At 39.3% G+C, this 18,599-nt stretch overlaps 1 protein-coding gene across 1 annotated transcript; it reads left to right on the top strand.

Moving 5' to 3' along the window:
• Positions 1–810: 810 nt before the first annotated feature.
• Positions 811–5,550, top strand: LOC102228852 (EMILIN-3-like). The gene is made up of 4 exons (XM_014473175.1): positions 811–938; positions 1,049–1,168; positions 2,444–2,955; positions 3,746–5,550. The coding sequence occupies exons 1-4, from the start codon at positions 811–813 to the stop codon at positions 5,548–5,550; spliced, it is 2,565 nt and encodes an 854-aa protein (XP_014328661.1).
• The last annotated feature ends 13,049 nt before the right edge of the window (positions 5,551–18,599 follow it).

Here is an 18,599-nt window from a genome sequence, read left to right as displayed (position 1 = left end):
ATGGTTATGCATGCATATATTTATGCGTTTAAATTGAATCTGTTTGACTTTTGTGATACAAATAAATCAAATTACACAATAGTAACAACAGCATTTGTAAAAAGATCAAATAAAGCGGCTCACAGGAGCTACACTAAACAATGCAACATTTCTGAACTAAAACAAAAATGCTTTATTTCACTTGTATTTTTTTATGTTCAAAAAAACCCTTGAAATTGTCTTTATGTTCCAAAAGCTAAGTATAGCTACAAATTACTCATTTTAAGACAAGGTCTTCTGTTGTGCCCTGAGGATGTGGTATGTTATTTTTTCCTTCTGACATCATCAAGGGAAAAAGCTAATATGGGTTCAGCCACCGCAATGACTGGTATATGGAGTATTCCGAGTCGATGTTTAATAAAAACTGGACTTTCTACAAAGCTTAATGGAGGAAAGCATCCCACATTTGAGAATAACTTAAGATTTTGTTGTTTTTATTCTTTTCATGTGGTTTATTGTCACTCTGGTGTGAGGAGGGCCGGTGGGAGGAGATATGCAGATGTTTTCCAGGGGGCCCTATTAGTGACGTACTGAAGTCCTTCAAGCCCACAGTGGACTGCTGTCACCCGAACACAGTCCACCTCAAACAGCATCAAGTTCAGCAGTTCTCTTTTTATGCTGCTAATATTTCGACTGCCTTTTTTTCCAAAGGAAAATTTAAGTAATTTAAAAATATTTCATCATCCTGAAGTGAAATATCTAGGATTTTAGCAGTTTTTTGTCTTCTGCGTTATTTTTTTTCTTTCTTTCAGACTGATTTTTATTTTTTAAATGATGCATTTTGCAGTTGTGATTGGTTTGTTTTTCCCACTAGTTGAAGCCAAATACTCCAACTTATTCACAATTCATCAGGGGCCCAGTCCACACCAGGAGCAACTGAAACCAACCAGCAGACACAAGTAAGTTCAGAGCTCTTGATGTTAAATAAGCAGCAGCGCATTTTAGGTAAAACTAGATCTGGAATCTGTTTTTGTTTCATTTGTCATGTTTTTTGTACACTTTTTAAAAGGAACCACTGTGCCTACGTCATTGAGAAGACGGTGTCCTTCACTGTCCAGGATGGGGCAGCGCCATATGTGAAGGCTGAATACAACAAGTGTTCCTGGGCCAAACAATGTCCAACTCTCCTGTAAGTGTAGACAAAAGCAAAGGGATGCAAACAACTAATCGACTTACGATTAATTGCCGATTAATGGTTTGTTCAATAAAAATTAGTTCCAATAGATAAATAACGTTCACTTAGCTCTTCATTTAGTGTTGTAATTTGGCCGCCATCCAGCAGAGGGCGCCGTTTGTCATGCTTAAGCGGAGCCGTTGATACAGAATCAAAGATGGCGGAGATAACAGAACAGGAAAAAGAAACGGTCCAAACAGAGTCCGGTGTTGGTTGCAACATGGACTTTATGAGGTTCTGTTTTGATGTATAAACACTAAAACAAACTCCTTAAGTTTCACATCATTATTCAGCCGAGCTGCATGACCGGAGCAGTGTCACTTTATCATTAAAAAATTATTGATTTGCTGCGAAGGCGAGGATGTGATGACTGAAAAGCGGGCTGTGTAACAGAAAAATTGTAATATGATGGGGGGGAAAACATGAGGGCAATAAGCAAGATTTATTTTGAGAGCTGTGGTGAGATAATGCACTTAATGTAGCGAAGTTTTAACATTCCTTCAAGAGCAACAACAAGTATTCATACTTCTGTATGAATACCTATGTTTCTCACATTTTGTTCTTTTCATATTTTATCTTAATATTTAGCAACCTGTTTTGTTATATTTAATGATATGTTAGGGTTTTTTTCCAGCGATTTATGAAAAATTTAGTTCTTCCTGCTATGGACAGTCGGTCATCCCTCTTGATAGAAGAGAAAATTCCGGTTTTTAAGAAAATGGCCGCTATCAATTAATCACTAGTCAATTGATAAGATTAATCAACTTCAGATTAGCTCATTAATCAATAACTTGCATCCCTTGCAGCCTGTATTATACTGCTCTGAAGAGCCCACTGCACTGTACCCCGTTTAAAACCTCCTGGTTTTTCCACCAAATATTGATTTCTGAACTTAGTTAGAACTGAGTTAAAACATCAGTATTGTTGTTTCTAAATGAATATCAACTTGTTTTCTTTGCATTATTTGAGGTCTGAAAGCCCTGGATCTGTTTCATTATTTTGACCATTTCTCATTTTCTGTTAATACTAAATTTTTGTTTGGAATTTCAGAAACATGTTGTCAGTAGTTCATAGAATAAAAGAACAATGTTCATTTTACTCAAACATATACCTATAAAGAGTAAAATCAGAGAAACGGATCATTTTAAGTGATCTCTTAATATTTCCCAGAGCTGCATATGAGGCTTCAGCTCTTTGACAAAGTGACTGATAACTCCATGTTTTGCTCAGGTATCGCCTGCTCTACAAGCCGATGTTCAAGGTAGCCCATAAAACAGTGACTGAACTGGAATGGCGCTGTTGTCCTGGGTACTCTGGTTACAGCTGTATGGATGGTCACCAGATTTACCAGCATCCAATCAGGATGATGTCACCATTCAAAGGTCCACCAATGAAAGGCCCACAGTTTGGGGGTCCACAGCACGAAGGGCCCATGTTCAAAGGTCAAATGTTCAAGACTCCACCTATGAAACCAAACCCTTGGAGTCAACCGAAGCAATCTCACATCAGCAGTTTCAGCTCCTACCCACTGCCTCACTTTGGGCCGCCAAAATCCTCGTCTTACTCCGACTCATCCTTTGAGCCTTACCCACCAGAACCTCAGCCAGAACCAGAATACCAGGAGCCACATATTACAGTCGGTGACCCAGAGCACCAGGGGGAATACAACCAAAGACCAGAGGATGTTACCCCAGAGGAAATTGCCTCTCCAACCGAAGAACAGCCAGAGGGGAAGATCACAGGTAACTCAGAAATGACTGATGTAGACGGAGACTTTCTGTTCTCAATTTGGGACAAAGAAAAATCTTCTTACAATAGAAACTGTTTGCAACATAATTTTTTTTTGTCTTTAAATAACCATGTTTTCTGTATTCTGCAAGGATCACATCTATGCAGTGACCTTTACTACAAGCTGACTTTGCACACAAAAATGCTTTTAATTCATTTATTAAACTTGATTAAAGCAAGCAAAGAAATATAGATCTAAATCATGCACTGCATAAACATTGTATTTTGGTTGAGTTTCTAGTGCAAATACTTTAGTACAATTCACATAAACCAAAACAAACGTACAAGTAACTTTTAAGCAAAACATAAAAGTCAATAATTCCTTAATATTGCTGAAGAAATCTTAGTTCCATGGGCAGATTATTTCATTTATAACATGGAAAAATGTCTTGTTGCAAGTGAAATAATATGCCAGTGTAACTAATTCTTTTTAATCAATATTAAGGAATTGTTGACTTAAAACAAGCTCCTATATTTTGCTGAAAAGTTATAACTTTTCAGCAAAATATAGGAGCTTGTTTTAAGGTACACTTGAAATAACACTATACTAATCTTCAAGTATACTTGAAGATTAGTATAGTAATCTAGATATTTGCACCAGAAACTAGACCAATCAGTGCTTGGAGTGTGTTTTTTTTTGCAAAAACATTTCTTTTTGGCACTCAAGTTGTTGACCAAAGGTTTAGACACCTCTGACTTACACATTCTTTCTGAAAATGAGCTTGTCTGATTTTCTGTTTATAGGCCAGGCTCTGGGGAGTGAGACAGAGGAGAGGATATTTAGAATAGAGGAGGACCTGCGGCATCTGAACCACGGTCTGCAGACGCTCAGGGGAACCGTGTCTGGACTGGAGAACAGCCTGAGAGCCTCGCTGAGAGACGATGCCAAAAGGATGCTGTCAGCTCTGCTCTCTGCTGCTCCAACGCCTCTTGCTGCTCCCGCTACAGCGTCTAACCCACCCACCGTCGGGTTTGTGGAAATTCCTGCCAGGGATCTCGATATGGAGGGCTTTGATGGCAGCCACGTGTTTCCAGACCTCACAGAAATGAGTGGAAGGGTGGAAGAGCTGAGGACAGAGCTGCAGGAGCTCAGAGCAACGGTACAGGGACAAGACGGAGTCCTGAAGATGATCTCAAATAAAACCAGGGGAGGTGTGGAGAGTTTGATGGATGCTAAACTGAGTGCAGTCAGGGTGGAAATACTCAATGGATTGGAGAAACAAGTTGAGAGTGCGGAGGATCACTGCGGGGAGAAGGGTGGAGCTGAGCGGCGGCAGTGCCAGAGGGATCAGCGGCAGGAGCAGATGAGAGGCGCTCTGGAGGAAAGCATGTCAAAGCTGAGGGACGAGCTGGGGAGCATCCAGTCGCAGATCCGTCCATCAGGTGAGCTGGCAGAAAGAGTCCTGCATCTGGAAACATCCGTGGCAGACTTGAACCGGTCCCAGATGCACCTGAGAGTGGCTCTCAGCGGTCACAAGGACCACATAGAGGCGATGCTGGAGGGCCGCCTTCAGTATGTTGAAGACAAGCTCAATCTGACTGGGCAGATGAGAAGTGGAGATCCTGTGGAAGAAGCTGCAACAGGGTGGAGGCTGGAGGCCAGAATGGAGGCTAAGCTTCGAGACCTAGAGGACCGCTTATTGACGGCTCTAGAGGAGCTTAGCAACGCCACCGCCCCCACTCTGCTGGAAGGCCATGCTGTTCCAACACTGGAGACGGAGCTGGAGTCCCTCCGCGGGAGACTTGAACTCGATGTAGACCGAGTTCAGAAACACCTAAACAACCTGGAGATTCTCTGCTCCTCTCCTTGTTCTCCTGCCACCCAAGGAGACGCTGCTGGGCCGGGTGAAAACCAAGAAGTCGAGCAGAACATAAAGCAGGTTTTAGACTCACAGAACGACCGCTTGAGCAGTCTGAACTTCACCCTGCAGAAGATCTTAAACACCAGAGAGAGGCAGGTAGACGCAGAAAGAGGTCCTCCATTTCAGGCAGAGCTTATGGTTCTTAAGTTCAATGTTCGTTCAGTCAACCACACCCTGATGAGTCTCCAAGACTCCCTGGGCACAGTGGTCCATCAGGTGGGAGTGGCCAACAGCTCCTGGCATGAACGAGAGCTTCGCCTGGCGAAGCAGATGAAGGGCGTGGTCCAGCTGGTCGGGCATCAGGCCTCCATGCTGGGGGCAGGCGAGCGCAGGCTGACCAGACTCAAAGCTGAGCTGCAGGGCATGAAGAAGCGGCTGGCGGAGGAGGTCCGTGGGTGCCGGAGCACCGCCATGGTGGTCAAGAAGGAGGTAACTGAGGTTGGAGGGCGCGTTGCCAGTGTGGAAGATCAATGTAAAGGTCTGAATTACCTGGCAGAGGATCTGGAGAGAATCAGGGAGGAGCTGGAGAAACAATCCAGCAGTCTTCTTCTGCAGGTTAATGGGACGCTGTCCAGCCACGCTCAGCAGCTGTACGAGCTGAAAGACGAGCTGAGAAACTGCACCGTGAGGGCCGAGCCGACGAGGAGCTCAGACACCAAACGAGGCGACACATTCACTCTGAATTAGTTCAGTCGGTAGGGATGTTAATATTTTCCCGCTGAAACCTTTAAAGGTGACCTATTATGCTTCCTTGAACAAGTTAAGATGGGTCTATGGGCGTAAGAAAACATGTTCATCACATTTTTTGCACAAAATCAGTTTTTGATAAACAGATTTCAATGTGGTCAGTTCTCAATATTTTGAGCTGTTTTATGGCTTCTTGTCACTTTATATCCAACTAATCAGCTGCTGGCCACGCACCCCAACTCTACGTTTACACTCACATGTGAAAATGGCTGCAAACAGATGCGTAATTATACAAACGTACATCTTTGAAAAGCATTAGTAGACCCTCCTGCACAACCAACAAGATTCACAAATGCTTTTTTGATCCCAAATGAAAATGAAATGTTGCTGTAACTCATATTAATTCAAGATTCTTCAAAGAGTTACTGTAGATGGTGATGGTTGAATGCAGCAAGTGGATTTTGGATGGTAAGTTGACAATAAAACACTTGCTTTTCCAGCAGCCATTGTACAGCACAACAGTTAAACAAGCTGACCAAATGTGCTGGAACTCCACCTGGGTTGCTAGGTAACAAGCCTAGACTTGGGTTGGGTTGCTAGGAGACCGGGGCTGAGGTTGCTAGGTAGCATGACTTCACAAGGAGGTTTTTGATACGGCTCATTTTTCAGACACCAAAGAACATTTAGTTATTGCTAAAAACTGTTTGGCCTGTTTTTAGAAGCAGTGAAGATTCAAATGGACGTAAAAGAAATGTGCAAAATGTGAATTTTGCATAATAGGTCCCCTTTAAACCTGCACTGAAATAGAAATATTGACATGATATGCAGTGAAAAAAAAGAAGGCAGCTATCTGTGATTGAAATTGTTCCATTCATGACGGTGCTATATGACAAATTATTTTTTGTAAACAATTTTGTAGCACGATTGTAGGATGAATCTGTGAGTGTGAAGCTAACAATCATTTAACAATGTTTCTATGTATTTTGCTTTTATATAGAATTTTCTTATGCCAAGGCTATTATATATATATATATATATATATATATATATATATATATATATATATATATATTTGCGTAACAATCTGTTGGATGTTGGGTTTAGTTTGTTTACTTTGACTTTTATTTCTGTGATCCTGATCTTTAAAGTTAATTTTCCTTCAGTTTCTTTGTATCTAGGTGTCACAACTCTACACCTGTTGTATATCTACGTACCCGTGGAGTATAAATAAGTATAAATACTATTTTGTTTCAGTCACACATTGTCAGATCCTACTGTTGTCCACACGGGTTTGCTGGTTTCTTCAGCTCTTTATTTACGTCCTCTATAAAAAAAAACCAACTCATCATGAGAGTTTGGTTGTTTTTATTGTATGAATGTTCTTAAACTCCATTTCCTTAAAAAAAAAAATCCAATAAAAAAGTCTGGAGTATTTCTGTTTCTCTTTTAACAATTAGTGAAAAAACTGTAGCCACGCATCATCTCTTCTGATGTAACATTGTTATCTTACATTGATTGCACAGACGCCTGCACCAGATCCCATCAGGTCATAAGGTAAAGCTAAAAACAAAAGGTGGGTGTATAAATGTAAGTACACCCCATGACTCAATTGACTTGGAAAGCTATATTTGGCTATACAACTGTAAGGCCAGTTTATGCTATGTAACAACCGTCCTCCAGTGCAAAGAGAGAAGTGTCGATCTGAATGAGGCGGCTGTTGATGATAATTCAATATGTGAAAGAAAAGTAAGTACATCCCATGAATCCACTGACTTGTAAAGCCATATTTTTAGGTTTACAAGTCAATTTACCCCATTGCTAATGTTTGCCCATGACTTGTGTAATGCGCCATTTCGGCGCTAAGAATGACCAACCGTCCTCCACTGCGAAGAGAGAAGTGTTGATATTAACGAGGCGGCTGTTAGAGCTAATTTAACATGTGGAAGAAAAGTAAGTACACCCCATGAGTCTATTGCTTGTAACACCATCTTTGGCAGCAGCAGCTTGAACTTGGGTGACGCTTCGTGTGTTGGTCACAGGACATGTTGTTGGACGCGGTTGACCCCACACCATCACTCCTTCACCGCCGTGCTTGGCAGTTGGTTTTAGGTGTGTTTTCTGGTACGCAAACTAAGCATTGAACTTCGTTACAGAGTTAAACATCTCTATTTGGGTTTTAACTGTTCAGCAGAACCACAAGAGGGCAGTAGAGACATATTAATATGCTTTGCTTCGGTGCCGTGAGGATTTATGCTGACAGTAAATAATACTCCAGTGCCTTCCAAGAATTAAGTCAACAGGGACAAAGCTCGCTTGCCAGAAGAATATTACAAACTTATATTATTGCCAAGGTGATGAAGAAAGACAACCCAGGAGCAGCAGCCAATATCTAATTTCTTCTGGTTACACATCACGCACGGCTCTCATTGGACACTGCAATATAGTAAACGGTGACCTTGCTAATAACCCTCTCCTGTTGGCTCCTGCTCTGCAATCAGGTAGTAAAATGACAGCTTCATGGGAAATGAGTCCACTGTTGTGTGAAAACACTTTATCCCCAGACATGGGCTGCATATTAACTGAGGAAATGAAATAATAGAGGATGAAAAAGAGAGCAGACAGGAAGTGAAAGGCTCCACCTTTTATGTTGTTTGGGGAGCTGATGAAAAGATGAGCGAGTTTGAGAGGGAAACGTACACCTGAGGGAAAGACACACAGTTTCTACAAAAAGTTAACACTTCACAGTTAAAAAAAGGGACCCATGATATCTATCTAATTATCAGTGCTCTCTTCTTTGTATTCCCCAAATGTCTGGATTGGGTTCACAGTAGCACCAGACCAGACAACAACCCATTAATCTTTGTTTGTTTCCAACAAGACACTTGGACAGAAAGGGCAGACATGGCTCTGGTGAATTTGTCTCTCTCTCTCTCTCCTCATGGTTGAGTTACGATTCCTGCTCGACACGCAGAGCGTCGCTGACCACCGCCTCCCTCCACCCAAATCACAAAAGGCACAGCTGGCACGAAGACAGACGACAGAGGATATTGGAGTAAACACAGGGAGGTAGCTTTTGAAAATGTGAATCATCCTGTATAATGTCCTCTGCAGAAGCTTAAGGTTAAAGTAGTGTGCAGCTTTTGTCCTCATTACAGTGATGGCCAGAGAACAGACAGAGTTGATTACAGCTGGCTCGCAAACCAGGAAGCCCAGGAGAGAGTTGCGTTAAATCAAGGACTTCTCCGGGATTTGACATTTTCCAAGGAGATGTTACAAATAAAGCTGAGCTAAAGGATTTATCCTCAGCCTGAAGTTGCAGTAATAACGTCAGAGTTTTAGAAAATAATCCAACTAACTCACTGAACGGATGCTAAGAAGAAGTAAAAAGGAAACAGAGCCATGGCTGAAACAAAACGAGATATTATCATTATAATAAAGAAATCATAAAAATGTAAAACAGAATAAGAACAGAACCAATCCAAGCACTGAATAGATGCTTAACACGGATACATGTGTGGATTTTTCATAACTTTCTCCACCTGAACAGAAACAAAACTGAAGTTATTATCTTTGGATCGACGGTCAAACTCATTTTAATTCTGGGCCGCATCAAGATCATCAATGTTGTGGAAGAAAGTATTGATAAAACCCATTAGGAAACTCTTAAAATATTAATAAATATCTGTGTATAAGTTCTTCTTCAGGTACAGAACATCCAGGTTTACCTGATTAAATAAACGACTCTGTAGAGCTAATTTAAAAATATTTACAAGAAATTCTGCAATATTTGCTTTTATCTGTGAATATGTGACTTTTTGTTACCTTATTGACTGACTATAAGGCTGAGGCAGCAGTGGAGTAAAAGTAAGAAATACTGCCACCTGCAGGTCGGAGTTAGTATCACCCAAGTCCAATGTTTTTCACTATTTTTGCAAAATATAAATTTTAATAAACTCAAATTTTATTACTAGGATGAAAAATGCAGCTATGTGTAGATTTTGCGTGGATTTCCGTGATCAAGGAATCAAGAAAAAACTGGAGGGACTGATTGATGAAATTTGGCATCTGGAGTCTATAGGGACATATAAAAAGCTATGGCGGGCCAGATTTGGCCCCCGCGCCTCGAGTTTGACACATGTGATCTAGAAACCATTGCTGGAAACCAGTGATCAGATCTGAACCTTCAGAGTCACATAAAGACGGTTAAAAAGTTGGCCTTTTATCACCTGAAGAACATTTCCAGGATTAGAGGATTAATGTCCCAGAAAGACAGAGCAGGGGTGTCCAAAGTGTGGCCCGGGGGCCAATTCTGGCCCTTCAAATGATTTGACCACAAATCAAGAATGGTAAAAAAAAAATTTAGCCAACAAAGTAGGCAACGTTTTTGCTTCAATTCATGAAGCAAAAACTTTGGAAATGATCATTTTTTCTTTTAAAGATGCAACAATCAGAAGCCCTTTCTGCATTTTGTATCTTTAAAGATTTCATTCAAGTTTTATTATTGTTGAGAAAAACCTAAAACAAAAAAAAAGAAGAAAAGAAAGAAAAATCACTATAAACAAATTTTTATATTTTTATTTGATGAATTTTGTGGCATGCCAGTATTAAAAATTCGCCCATTTTGGCTCCTGAGGCAAAATGTTGGACACCACATATCTAGAGAAACTCATCCATGTGTTTGAATTTAGTCGCACTGATTACTGCAACGGTGTCTTCTTAGGTCTGCCTAAAAACAGTCAATCCTCCAGCTGCAGCTGATCCTGAACGCTGCTGCTGGAGTCTGACTAAAACCAGGAAGCTAGAGCACATCACTCCAGTTCTAAAGCCCCTCCACTGAATAGATTTTAAAATACTGCTGTTAGTTTATAAATCACTGAATGGCTCAGCACCACAATACATTAAAGATCTGCTGTTGTTCTATCAACCTTCTGGATATAAGCCATTAATAATACCTAGAATATAGAATAATTCTGGTCTGGATAACAACTTTTCATTAATTTTCTTTATTCTGTCACTCTTTTTGTTTTTGTTTGTTTTTATGGTGTCAAATACTTTGAATTGCCTTGTTGCTAAAATGTGCAATAAAAATAAACTTTGACTTCACAAAACCATAACTGAATTTTTGGTTTGTTTAGGAAACTCTTTTGCTATTATCTTTTTTATTATTATTATTATTATTCAATATTTAATTCATTAACACATTAAATGTTTGAAAATAAAAAAGGTCTTTGATTTTCCAAAGTAATACACACAACTCTTGGTGGATAAGAAAAGCCATAAACTAGTACAAACAATGACTCAGCTCACGCAAATTTCCGTTTAGTCAGTAAGTGGGGAAAATAAATCTTTACAATCTAATTTATTTTCTATTACCACAGCATGAGATTTCCAGAAAGAAGTGGAAACTCGTTTTTGCCATTTTCATGCCTGTACTTGTGTTAAAAACAAAAAAAACCTGTATATGAGAGACAAGATGTTGCGTACATTTCTACAATGTTGTTGCTCAGTCAAAGCACACAGTCACAGTCAATTACTGCAAGATACTGAAGGTTAAATGTGGTCTTGGAAAAAGCTTTGACTCAATGCAGAAAGTTAAATCAGGTGATCAATCCATAACTCTGGTCATAAAGATTAAATATCAGAAAAATCTTAAAAGCATAAACAAATCAAATCTGCTTTTATAGTGATTTTTCAAAGCAGATAAGTAATTTTAAATCATGTTTCTGAAACAAAGACTCTCAGGAACAGAAAGGAACTACCATAAATGGGCAGTGAGGCGTCGCCTTTTAACGTTTCCTGTTGTAAAAAGCAAAGAAATATCTTGGAAACAACGTATTGTGTGACCATTCTTACTTTCCCTCTATGCAGGAGAAACAGAAAAATGTTAGAGTCATCATTACCCACCAAAAACTTTCTTAGAAACGTTTAAATATAGAAAACTGTGATTGCCTTTTCAGGTGAAAAGATTTGTTTTGATTTCTTCAGATATCTGCTTCCAGCCAGATATTTGCTTCATCCACTCATCACTTTATTAAGGTAAATCAAACACTGATCTCACTTTATGTCACACACAATAACTAGCTGTAGTGGCTGCATGCGTTTTCTTAGTTGCATTTCTAATTTAATGAAAATACCACAATTGCCAAATAAATTTTTTTTTCCACATTAACAGAATAACAACAAAGATTTTTGCATTTTTTTAATGGAAACACAGAAAGTGTAACAATGCAGGTCAGAACTGGAGCAGGAATCTGAATTGTAGTTTTTCGATCTACACCTTGCTGAGCTTTCTGTACCGCGTTTTTAAATCTCTGTGTATGGTGCCAGTGTGCCTCTCAGAGAACTTGCTGACTTCCTCCTCGATAAACAAATTGCCATAAAGATCTTTGACTCATAAACTCAAACAGAGCTGGAGACGACCATTACTCTGAAGCTGAGTAGCCAGTGTGCAATGCATTGATACCTAATTTCACTGATGGATGTATTATGTGTCAAACTTCCACTGCGCTGTGTTCGTTTTTCTTTTTTATGCTTTTTTGCATAACTGGTTCAGTTCAGACACGGAAATAAATACATACACCATGATAGTAACTGACGTTAAATAAAACGGTATAAAATGCAGCGAATGTGACTATCTGAGAGGTTTCCATACAATTATCAAGTCCTACTGATTTATTTGTACCACTTCTGTTGTTGTTGCTTTTTTCCAAGTAACAAACTTTAATGATCTTTAAAAAGAATTGGACAGAGATGCTCCCCCTTCCAAAGCGTTTTAAAAAAGGCTGATTTATACATGTAGGCCCACATTTTATCCTTGGAAAAGTACAGAGAATAACTTTATCACCTGAGTGTTTTTCATGTTAGGTCTGTAAACGTCCTGTTTTCTGTTATTCATATTCAATGTTTATTTTTATCTGTAAGGTTGAAGTTGTTTTATGGATTAGTCCCAGGAGACGTTTCTGTGTAACCCACTGAGACTGCTTTGACCCGGACAAAGGGATATTTCTCTCTGTTGGTCAATTAGGTGGGACTGTCTCTGAAGTCACAATGTAATTTATTTGGTAAAAAAAGAAATCAGAGGACTTGCTTATGCCGTAAATATTCACATTTGTACAACCTTTTTGTACCTTTATGTGACGAATGAACTTCTCTGTATTAAAGTTTATGTTTTCTTTTCTTTTTTTAGTTATGGTTTTGATATAGCTAGCGAGAATATAATGACCAAACTCTTATAACCGCAGTATGTTTATAACTTTTACTTAAAAAATCTATTTTTTACATATTTGTTAAAATTATCACCATGATGTGACAGTAAAACATAAGACACACATGAAAAAAAAATCGAGCTCCTCTGCCTTCTCCCAGTGCTCACTGTCAGAAACAACCAATCAGAACCAGGAGGAGGGACTTAGCGCTGTCAATCACCCTCTTGCTCACCCACTCCTGCTTGCTTATTGCTAAGCTACAGCTGGTTCACCACAAGGCTAATTAGCATAGCCACCGATGATGCCGGATAAAGGGTTTTCCTGTAACACTAAGCTCTATTTCCACCATAAACACATTCAGCAGCGTACATGAGGTTGATTGACAGCGCTAAGACACGCCTCCTGGCTCTGATTGGTTGTTTTGACCAGGAGTGGTGCATTTCTGCAAGCAATAGTAGCTCAGAGAGGAGGAGCTTCATTTTTTCACCTATTATCTGTCTCATTACATACTGCCACAACATAGTTAGACTTTTTGGATAAAACTTTTTTTTATTTTTACAAAAGTTACCTACGGCAGCTTTAAAGTACTTCTGTTCTTAGTTTTACTAGTGTTTTGTCTTGTTTTTAACTGCATTTATAATTCCCTTTATGTTGTGCACCAGACTTGGACATGAAGCTAATTTGACATTTATATTTCTAGTGTCTCTCTGGTCCCAAGTCAGTTTCAGGCTGCATACGAGTTTAATTGGATTAAAAGATACAGAACAAAGGAGAATGTTTTAAATCTGCAGAAGACATTCACTGTAAAATTATTTATGGTCAGGAAATAGAATAAAGTTTCCAGCTGCAATGCTTATCATATTGCAGCGTCATGTCGGATTAACTCTGTACAGCTTGAGGTTTTTGTAATCCATTTCCTGCTCTCCTGGGTTGGAATATAAATATGATAATACCCAATTATTTTCACATCTTCTAAACTATGTAAAAGAAAAGTAGCACAGTGAAACATTTTGGGATTGATTATTGCAGAAATGCAAGGAATAACTACTGGATTTCAGACTTTAACACTAAAATTCTCAGATTTTTTAGTCAAATTTTTCTAACCATTTTGCAACAGTTAAAAAAAATACACTTAGTAGGCTTTAGATACACAATAACACTAGGAAAAGGGCAATTAACTGCTGTAATAGAGGGCAAAGTGATGCGAGTGTGCATAACATCACAGCTTAACACTTGGATATTGGAAAGTGGTAAATAATTAAAAAACTATTTCTGCTATTGCTATCACCACTACCAGAAGTAATAATAATACAGACTGTATTATTAATATTAATATTATCCTCTGGCCCACATATTATTAGACATATTCTATTTTTAGAAAATGAGACAGAAAAAAGAAAAACCCTGAGACAAAAATATTATTCCCTACTGGTCCCGATTTGAAACATACTAAATTAAATAGTTCCCTGGACTCTCCGAGAATGAGTGTGCATTCACACCGGCCGTGTTTAATTAGGTTTAATCAAACTGTAGTTCGTTTGTGTGGAAAGTCAGATTTACCTTGGGAGGCATGAAAGCAAAATCTGGATTGCCTATAAACCTAGAAATCTGTTTGATTAAAGTGAACTCTGGTGCGATTCAGTGCATAATGTGGATGCAAACGGGCAGGAGACCTTTCCAAAAAGCAGGAAGTGGACTACAGCGCAGAGCATTCTGGGTAAACAGAACTAAACCAAACGCGCTAGTCTGGCGCTAGCGGTAGAAATGGATTGTGGTCTTTTACCAAAGACAAAAGAGAAATCCTACAACCGCTAAAATCTGATGCTACTCCATTTTTGTTTACATTTTCGTGAATCAAGTTGTTCTCACTGTCTTCTTCCCAGGTTTTAGTGTCGTTTCCTTCAGTTGTTTCTCCCACAGCGCCACGACAGGCGAGGAGGGGAACCGCTTTTACAATTAGTTTGGTTGTCTGACAGTGCAGTGCGAAAGCGAACCGCAGCTGAAAATGTAGCGAATGTTACAGTTTTGAACCAAGTCGATGGGACTATCAGCTATGAAAACAACCTGAAATAAACGTGTGCTGTTAGCGATCATTTGAGGTTATCTCGACTTGTTGCTGTCATCACCCCAACTTTGGTCATCATTGATAGGGCGTTTAAGGCTTCAGAAATTTGTTTTGAATTTGTTTGTGAAGATCTGTTTTACTAATCAGCCCAGATATATTTTGGACTGATAATTGGGCAATAAAATGTTGGAACTTCGGTCCCCAATTGAGCCGCACATTCTGTAGTCTTCTGGACTAAATTATACAGCTCTGGTAAAATATTAAGATACCTCTTATAATGATTATTTTTCTCTAATTTTACTTTTTATAGGTATATGTTTGAGTAAAATGAACCATGTTCTTTTATTTTGAAAACTACTGACATGTCTCTGAAATTCCAAGCAAATGTAGTTTTTATTTGCAGAAAATGAGTCAAAATAATGAAAAAGATGCAGCGCTTTCAGACCTCAAATAATGCAAAGAAAACAAATTCATCTTAATTTAGAAACAACAATTCCAGATTTTCTAGAGCTTTAGTTGGCTTTCAAAATACAAAGACTGTCGAAATGCTAAATCAAAAATACGGTGGAAAAACATTGACATGCAGGACAAGACTGAACTGTAGCAGAGATATTTTTTAAACCTTGAACCTTTCCAAGCTGTTTTTCTTAAGTGAAAATAATAATTCCAACATTTTCACATATAAAACTCTGTTATATTTAACTCCCAAACCTTCCTCTCATCCCGATCGTCTCCTGCCATCTCCAATCAGCCCCTGAATCAACTCCACTCTCTGGCTGACCACTGGCTGTGACACTAAGATCATCTAAATATGCTCATGAACCCGGCCATGTCAGTGACCAAATAAGGGGCCGGGCCGAGGTCTTAATATGACAGCGTTGCTCTTTGCAGCTCTGACACCCCTGCAACCTCTGCACAGCTCAGGCAGTGAGGCCACGCTCCCTTAAGCAGCTTTCCATGACTGTCAGTCTGCGAGCTGTGCCGCTCCCAGCAAACTGCATGGACAGCGATGATAAGGTAGGATGACACAGCTCTTTATGTGCAGCTCCAGCCCTCCTTTAAAGGCCTGAATTTACTGTTTACCGCAAATTACACTTTACTTCTCAATTGAATGTCGCATTTGTTTTGGATTGTTGAATAAAGCTCCTTATTCCACGTCAAATGCTAATTGCAAAGAGTCGATGCTGTTTAAGTGATCAATACGCTGAACTGTTGCTGAAGATTTCCAAGTCCTAATGAGCCAGTTTTATTGTTTCTGCTTCACATTTATGGATGGAGCGCCTTAGATAAACCACCCACACACACACCGATATACACAGCGGAGGCATTTGACACATTCAGACTTTAACTCAGGGACACTGAGGACAGACCAGCCGTCCAATTAGTGGACGACCAGCCATACATCCCCAGGCACAGCCACTGATTCCAACAACTGGAAACAAACTGAAACATGTTCATCACTGACCCTCTATTTTGTAAACATTTCTTGAAGATTAAATAGAGCATAAATCACACAGTTTGTTTTCTTGCGAAATGGTAAGAAATCTGAGTGATGTGAATCTAAAAAAGACAGCAGACAGCAGATGGCAGCTGTGAATAAAACTTGCATGAGATTGATGCTGGTGTATTTCTTCTAAAACGCTCCATGAAAATAAGTTAATCAGTAGAAATGATGCAGCAGCAGACAGGATGGGTGTTTAACTGAGCAGATGCAGAAGCAGCTGACAGTCAGACTGAGACTGATGATGTTTTCACCACTAAAAAACACCCAACTAAAACATTCTTGAGTTTCAGAAACGTGTCAACATTTTTTACATTTTTAGCTGCTGCGGTTCACTTTCACGCTGCGCTGTCAAACAAACCCAACGCTTTGAAAAAACGGTTCCCCTCCCCGCCTGCGGGGGCGCTGCTCTAAGAACCACTGAAGGAAACAACACGAAAACCTCTGAAGAAGCCAGAGCGCGACTTCCTTCATCACAAAATATAAACAAAAGTGGATTAGCGTCAGATTTTTAGCGATTAGAGATAGTTTTTCTCTTTTGTCTTCGGTAAACGGTCACTAACCATTTCTCCGTCTAGCGATAGAAACACAGGGCTTGTTGTTGTTGTGTTTACCCAGAATGCTCTGCGCTGTAGTTTGCTTCCTGCTTTTGGAGTGGTTTCCAGTCCACTTAGCACCACAATACGCATTCGAACCGCACCAGAGGTAACTCCAACCAGGCCAACAGGTTTTTAGACAGAACAGAGTTTGGTTTTTTGGTCCGCATCAGAATTCCCCGAACGAACCGGACTTTCTAGACTAACGAACCGTCTGGCACTTGAACCACAATCTCATTCTTTCAGTCACTATCCAAAGCTTGTCATCATAGATGAGTGTGGGAACGCAGATCGACCAGAAAATAGAGAGCTTCGCCTTTTGGCTCCGATTTGTCTTCACCAAAAATGACAAAATGTGAAAAATTTCAAAGGTTTGAATACTTTTTTCAAGCTCCTGTAACCTGTCCACCACATCTAACCTTGTTAATTTTTATTTACCATCACTTACTGTTTATCTGACTGCCAGATGCTAAAGCAGCTGCAAGTAACACACTAATTGCTCTAATAGCGACTCTGTTATTTCTGTATGTTGTTTAAAAACATAAATAATTTACATATCCACCACTGGTCTGAATGGAACTACATAAAAACTGAACCACTATAACTCACCAATAAATCAATCCTCCTACTGGAGGAAGGGAATGAAAATAAAAATTTATCTGACACACAGCAGCTTAGAGGTGTACATTTCTGAACGTAACCTTAATGTAAAACTCAATTTAATTTGCCATGAAATCCAAATATGTATCTATATATATCAGCTGTGACTAAGTGTTGTTTAGGTTGGCATCTACATTCAAGATGGTTGAATAGAGGCTCTAACTTTAGATGCTAAATGTTAGGATGACGCCAGTTCTCCACTTGAGTTTAATTAAGACAGAAGTGAGAACAACACAATGAGTGAGGATTAAAAGAGAAACTCGTTGACCTCAAAGTGAAGAGATTCATATGAAAAGCAATGTTTTTCTTTAAAAGGTTTTTGCTCAAAAAGAGCAGGAAACCGATTGTAATGACGCTGCATGTCTTTTGCGGTCAGCTTTAACGGGAGACATTAACATCCCCTCTGTGCAAAATTCACATTTACATGTTTTTAATCCTTCAATTTGGGTCTCAACTGCTTCTGAAAACAGCCTAAGTGTTTAAAAACATTTATTTGACAATAACTTAAAGTTTCTTGGTGTCTGGAAAATGAGCCAATTCAAAAACCTTTAGAACGTTCAGTCACATCCGAAGGGCACTGAGCTGTTACCTAGCTACTCCAGCCCGTTACCTAGCAACAACCCAAGCGGAATTCCAGCATGTTTGGTCAGCTGGTTTTACCGCTTAATGTGCTGTACAATGGATACTGGAAAAGGCAAGAGTTTTGTTGGTGACCTGTTGATTTACTGTTCAGAAACCACTTGCTGCACTGCAAAAACACGAAATCCTACCAAGAATTATTGTTTAGTTTCTAGTGGAAACATCTTAGTACACTTTAAATAACTTAAAAGTAACTTTTCAGCAAGATATTGGAGCTTGTTTCAAGACAATTATTCCTTAATAATGATGAAAAAGTACTGGTTCCATTGGGTTATTATTTCAATTATAACAAGACATTTATCCTATTTTATAACTGAAATAATCTGCCAGTTGAACTAGTTTTTTTTCAGCAATATTCAAGAATTATTGACTTAAAGCTAAAC

The sequence above is a fragment of the Xiphophorus maculatus genome, chromosome 1 (assembly GCF_002775205.1).
Source record: "Xiphophorus maculatus strain JP 163 A chromosome 1, X_maculatus-5.0-male, whole genome shotgun sequence".
Classification (NCBI taxonomy): domain Eukaryota; kingdom Metazoa; phylum Chordata; class Actinopteri; order Cyprinodontiformes; family Poeciliidae; genus Xiphophorus; species Xiphophorus maculatus.
The sequence above is the reverse complement of the archived record's forward strand: the minus strand, read 5'-3'. Positions and strand labels throughout refer to the sequence as shown.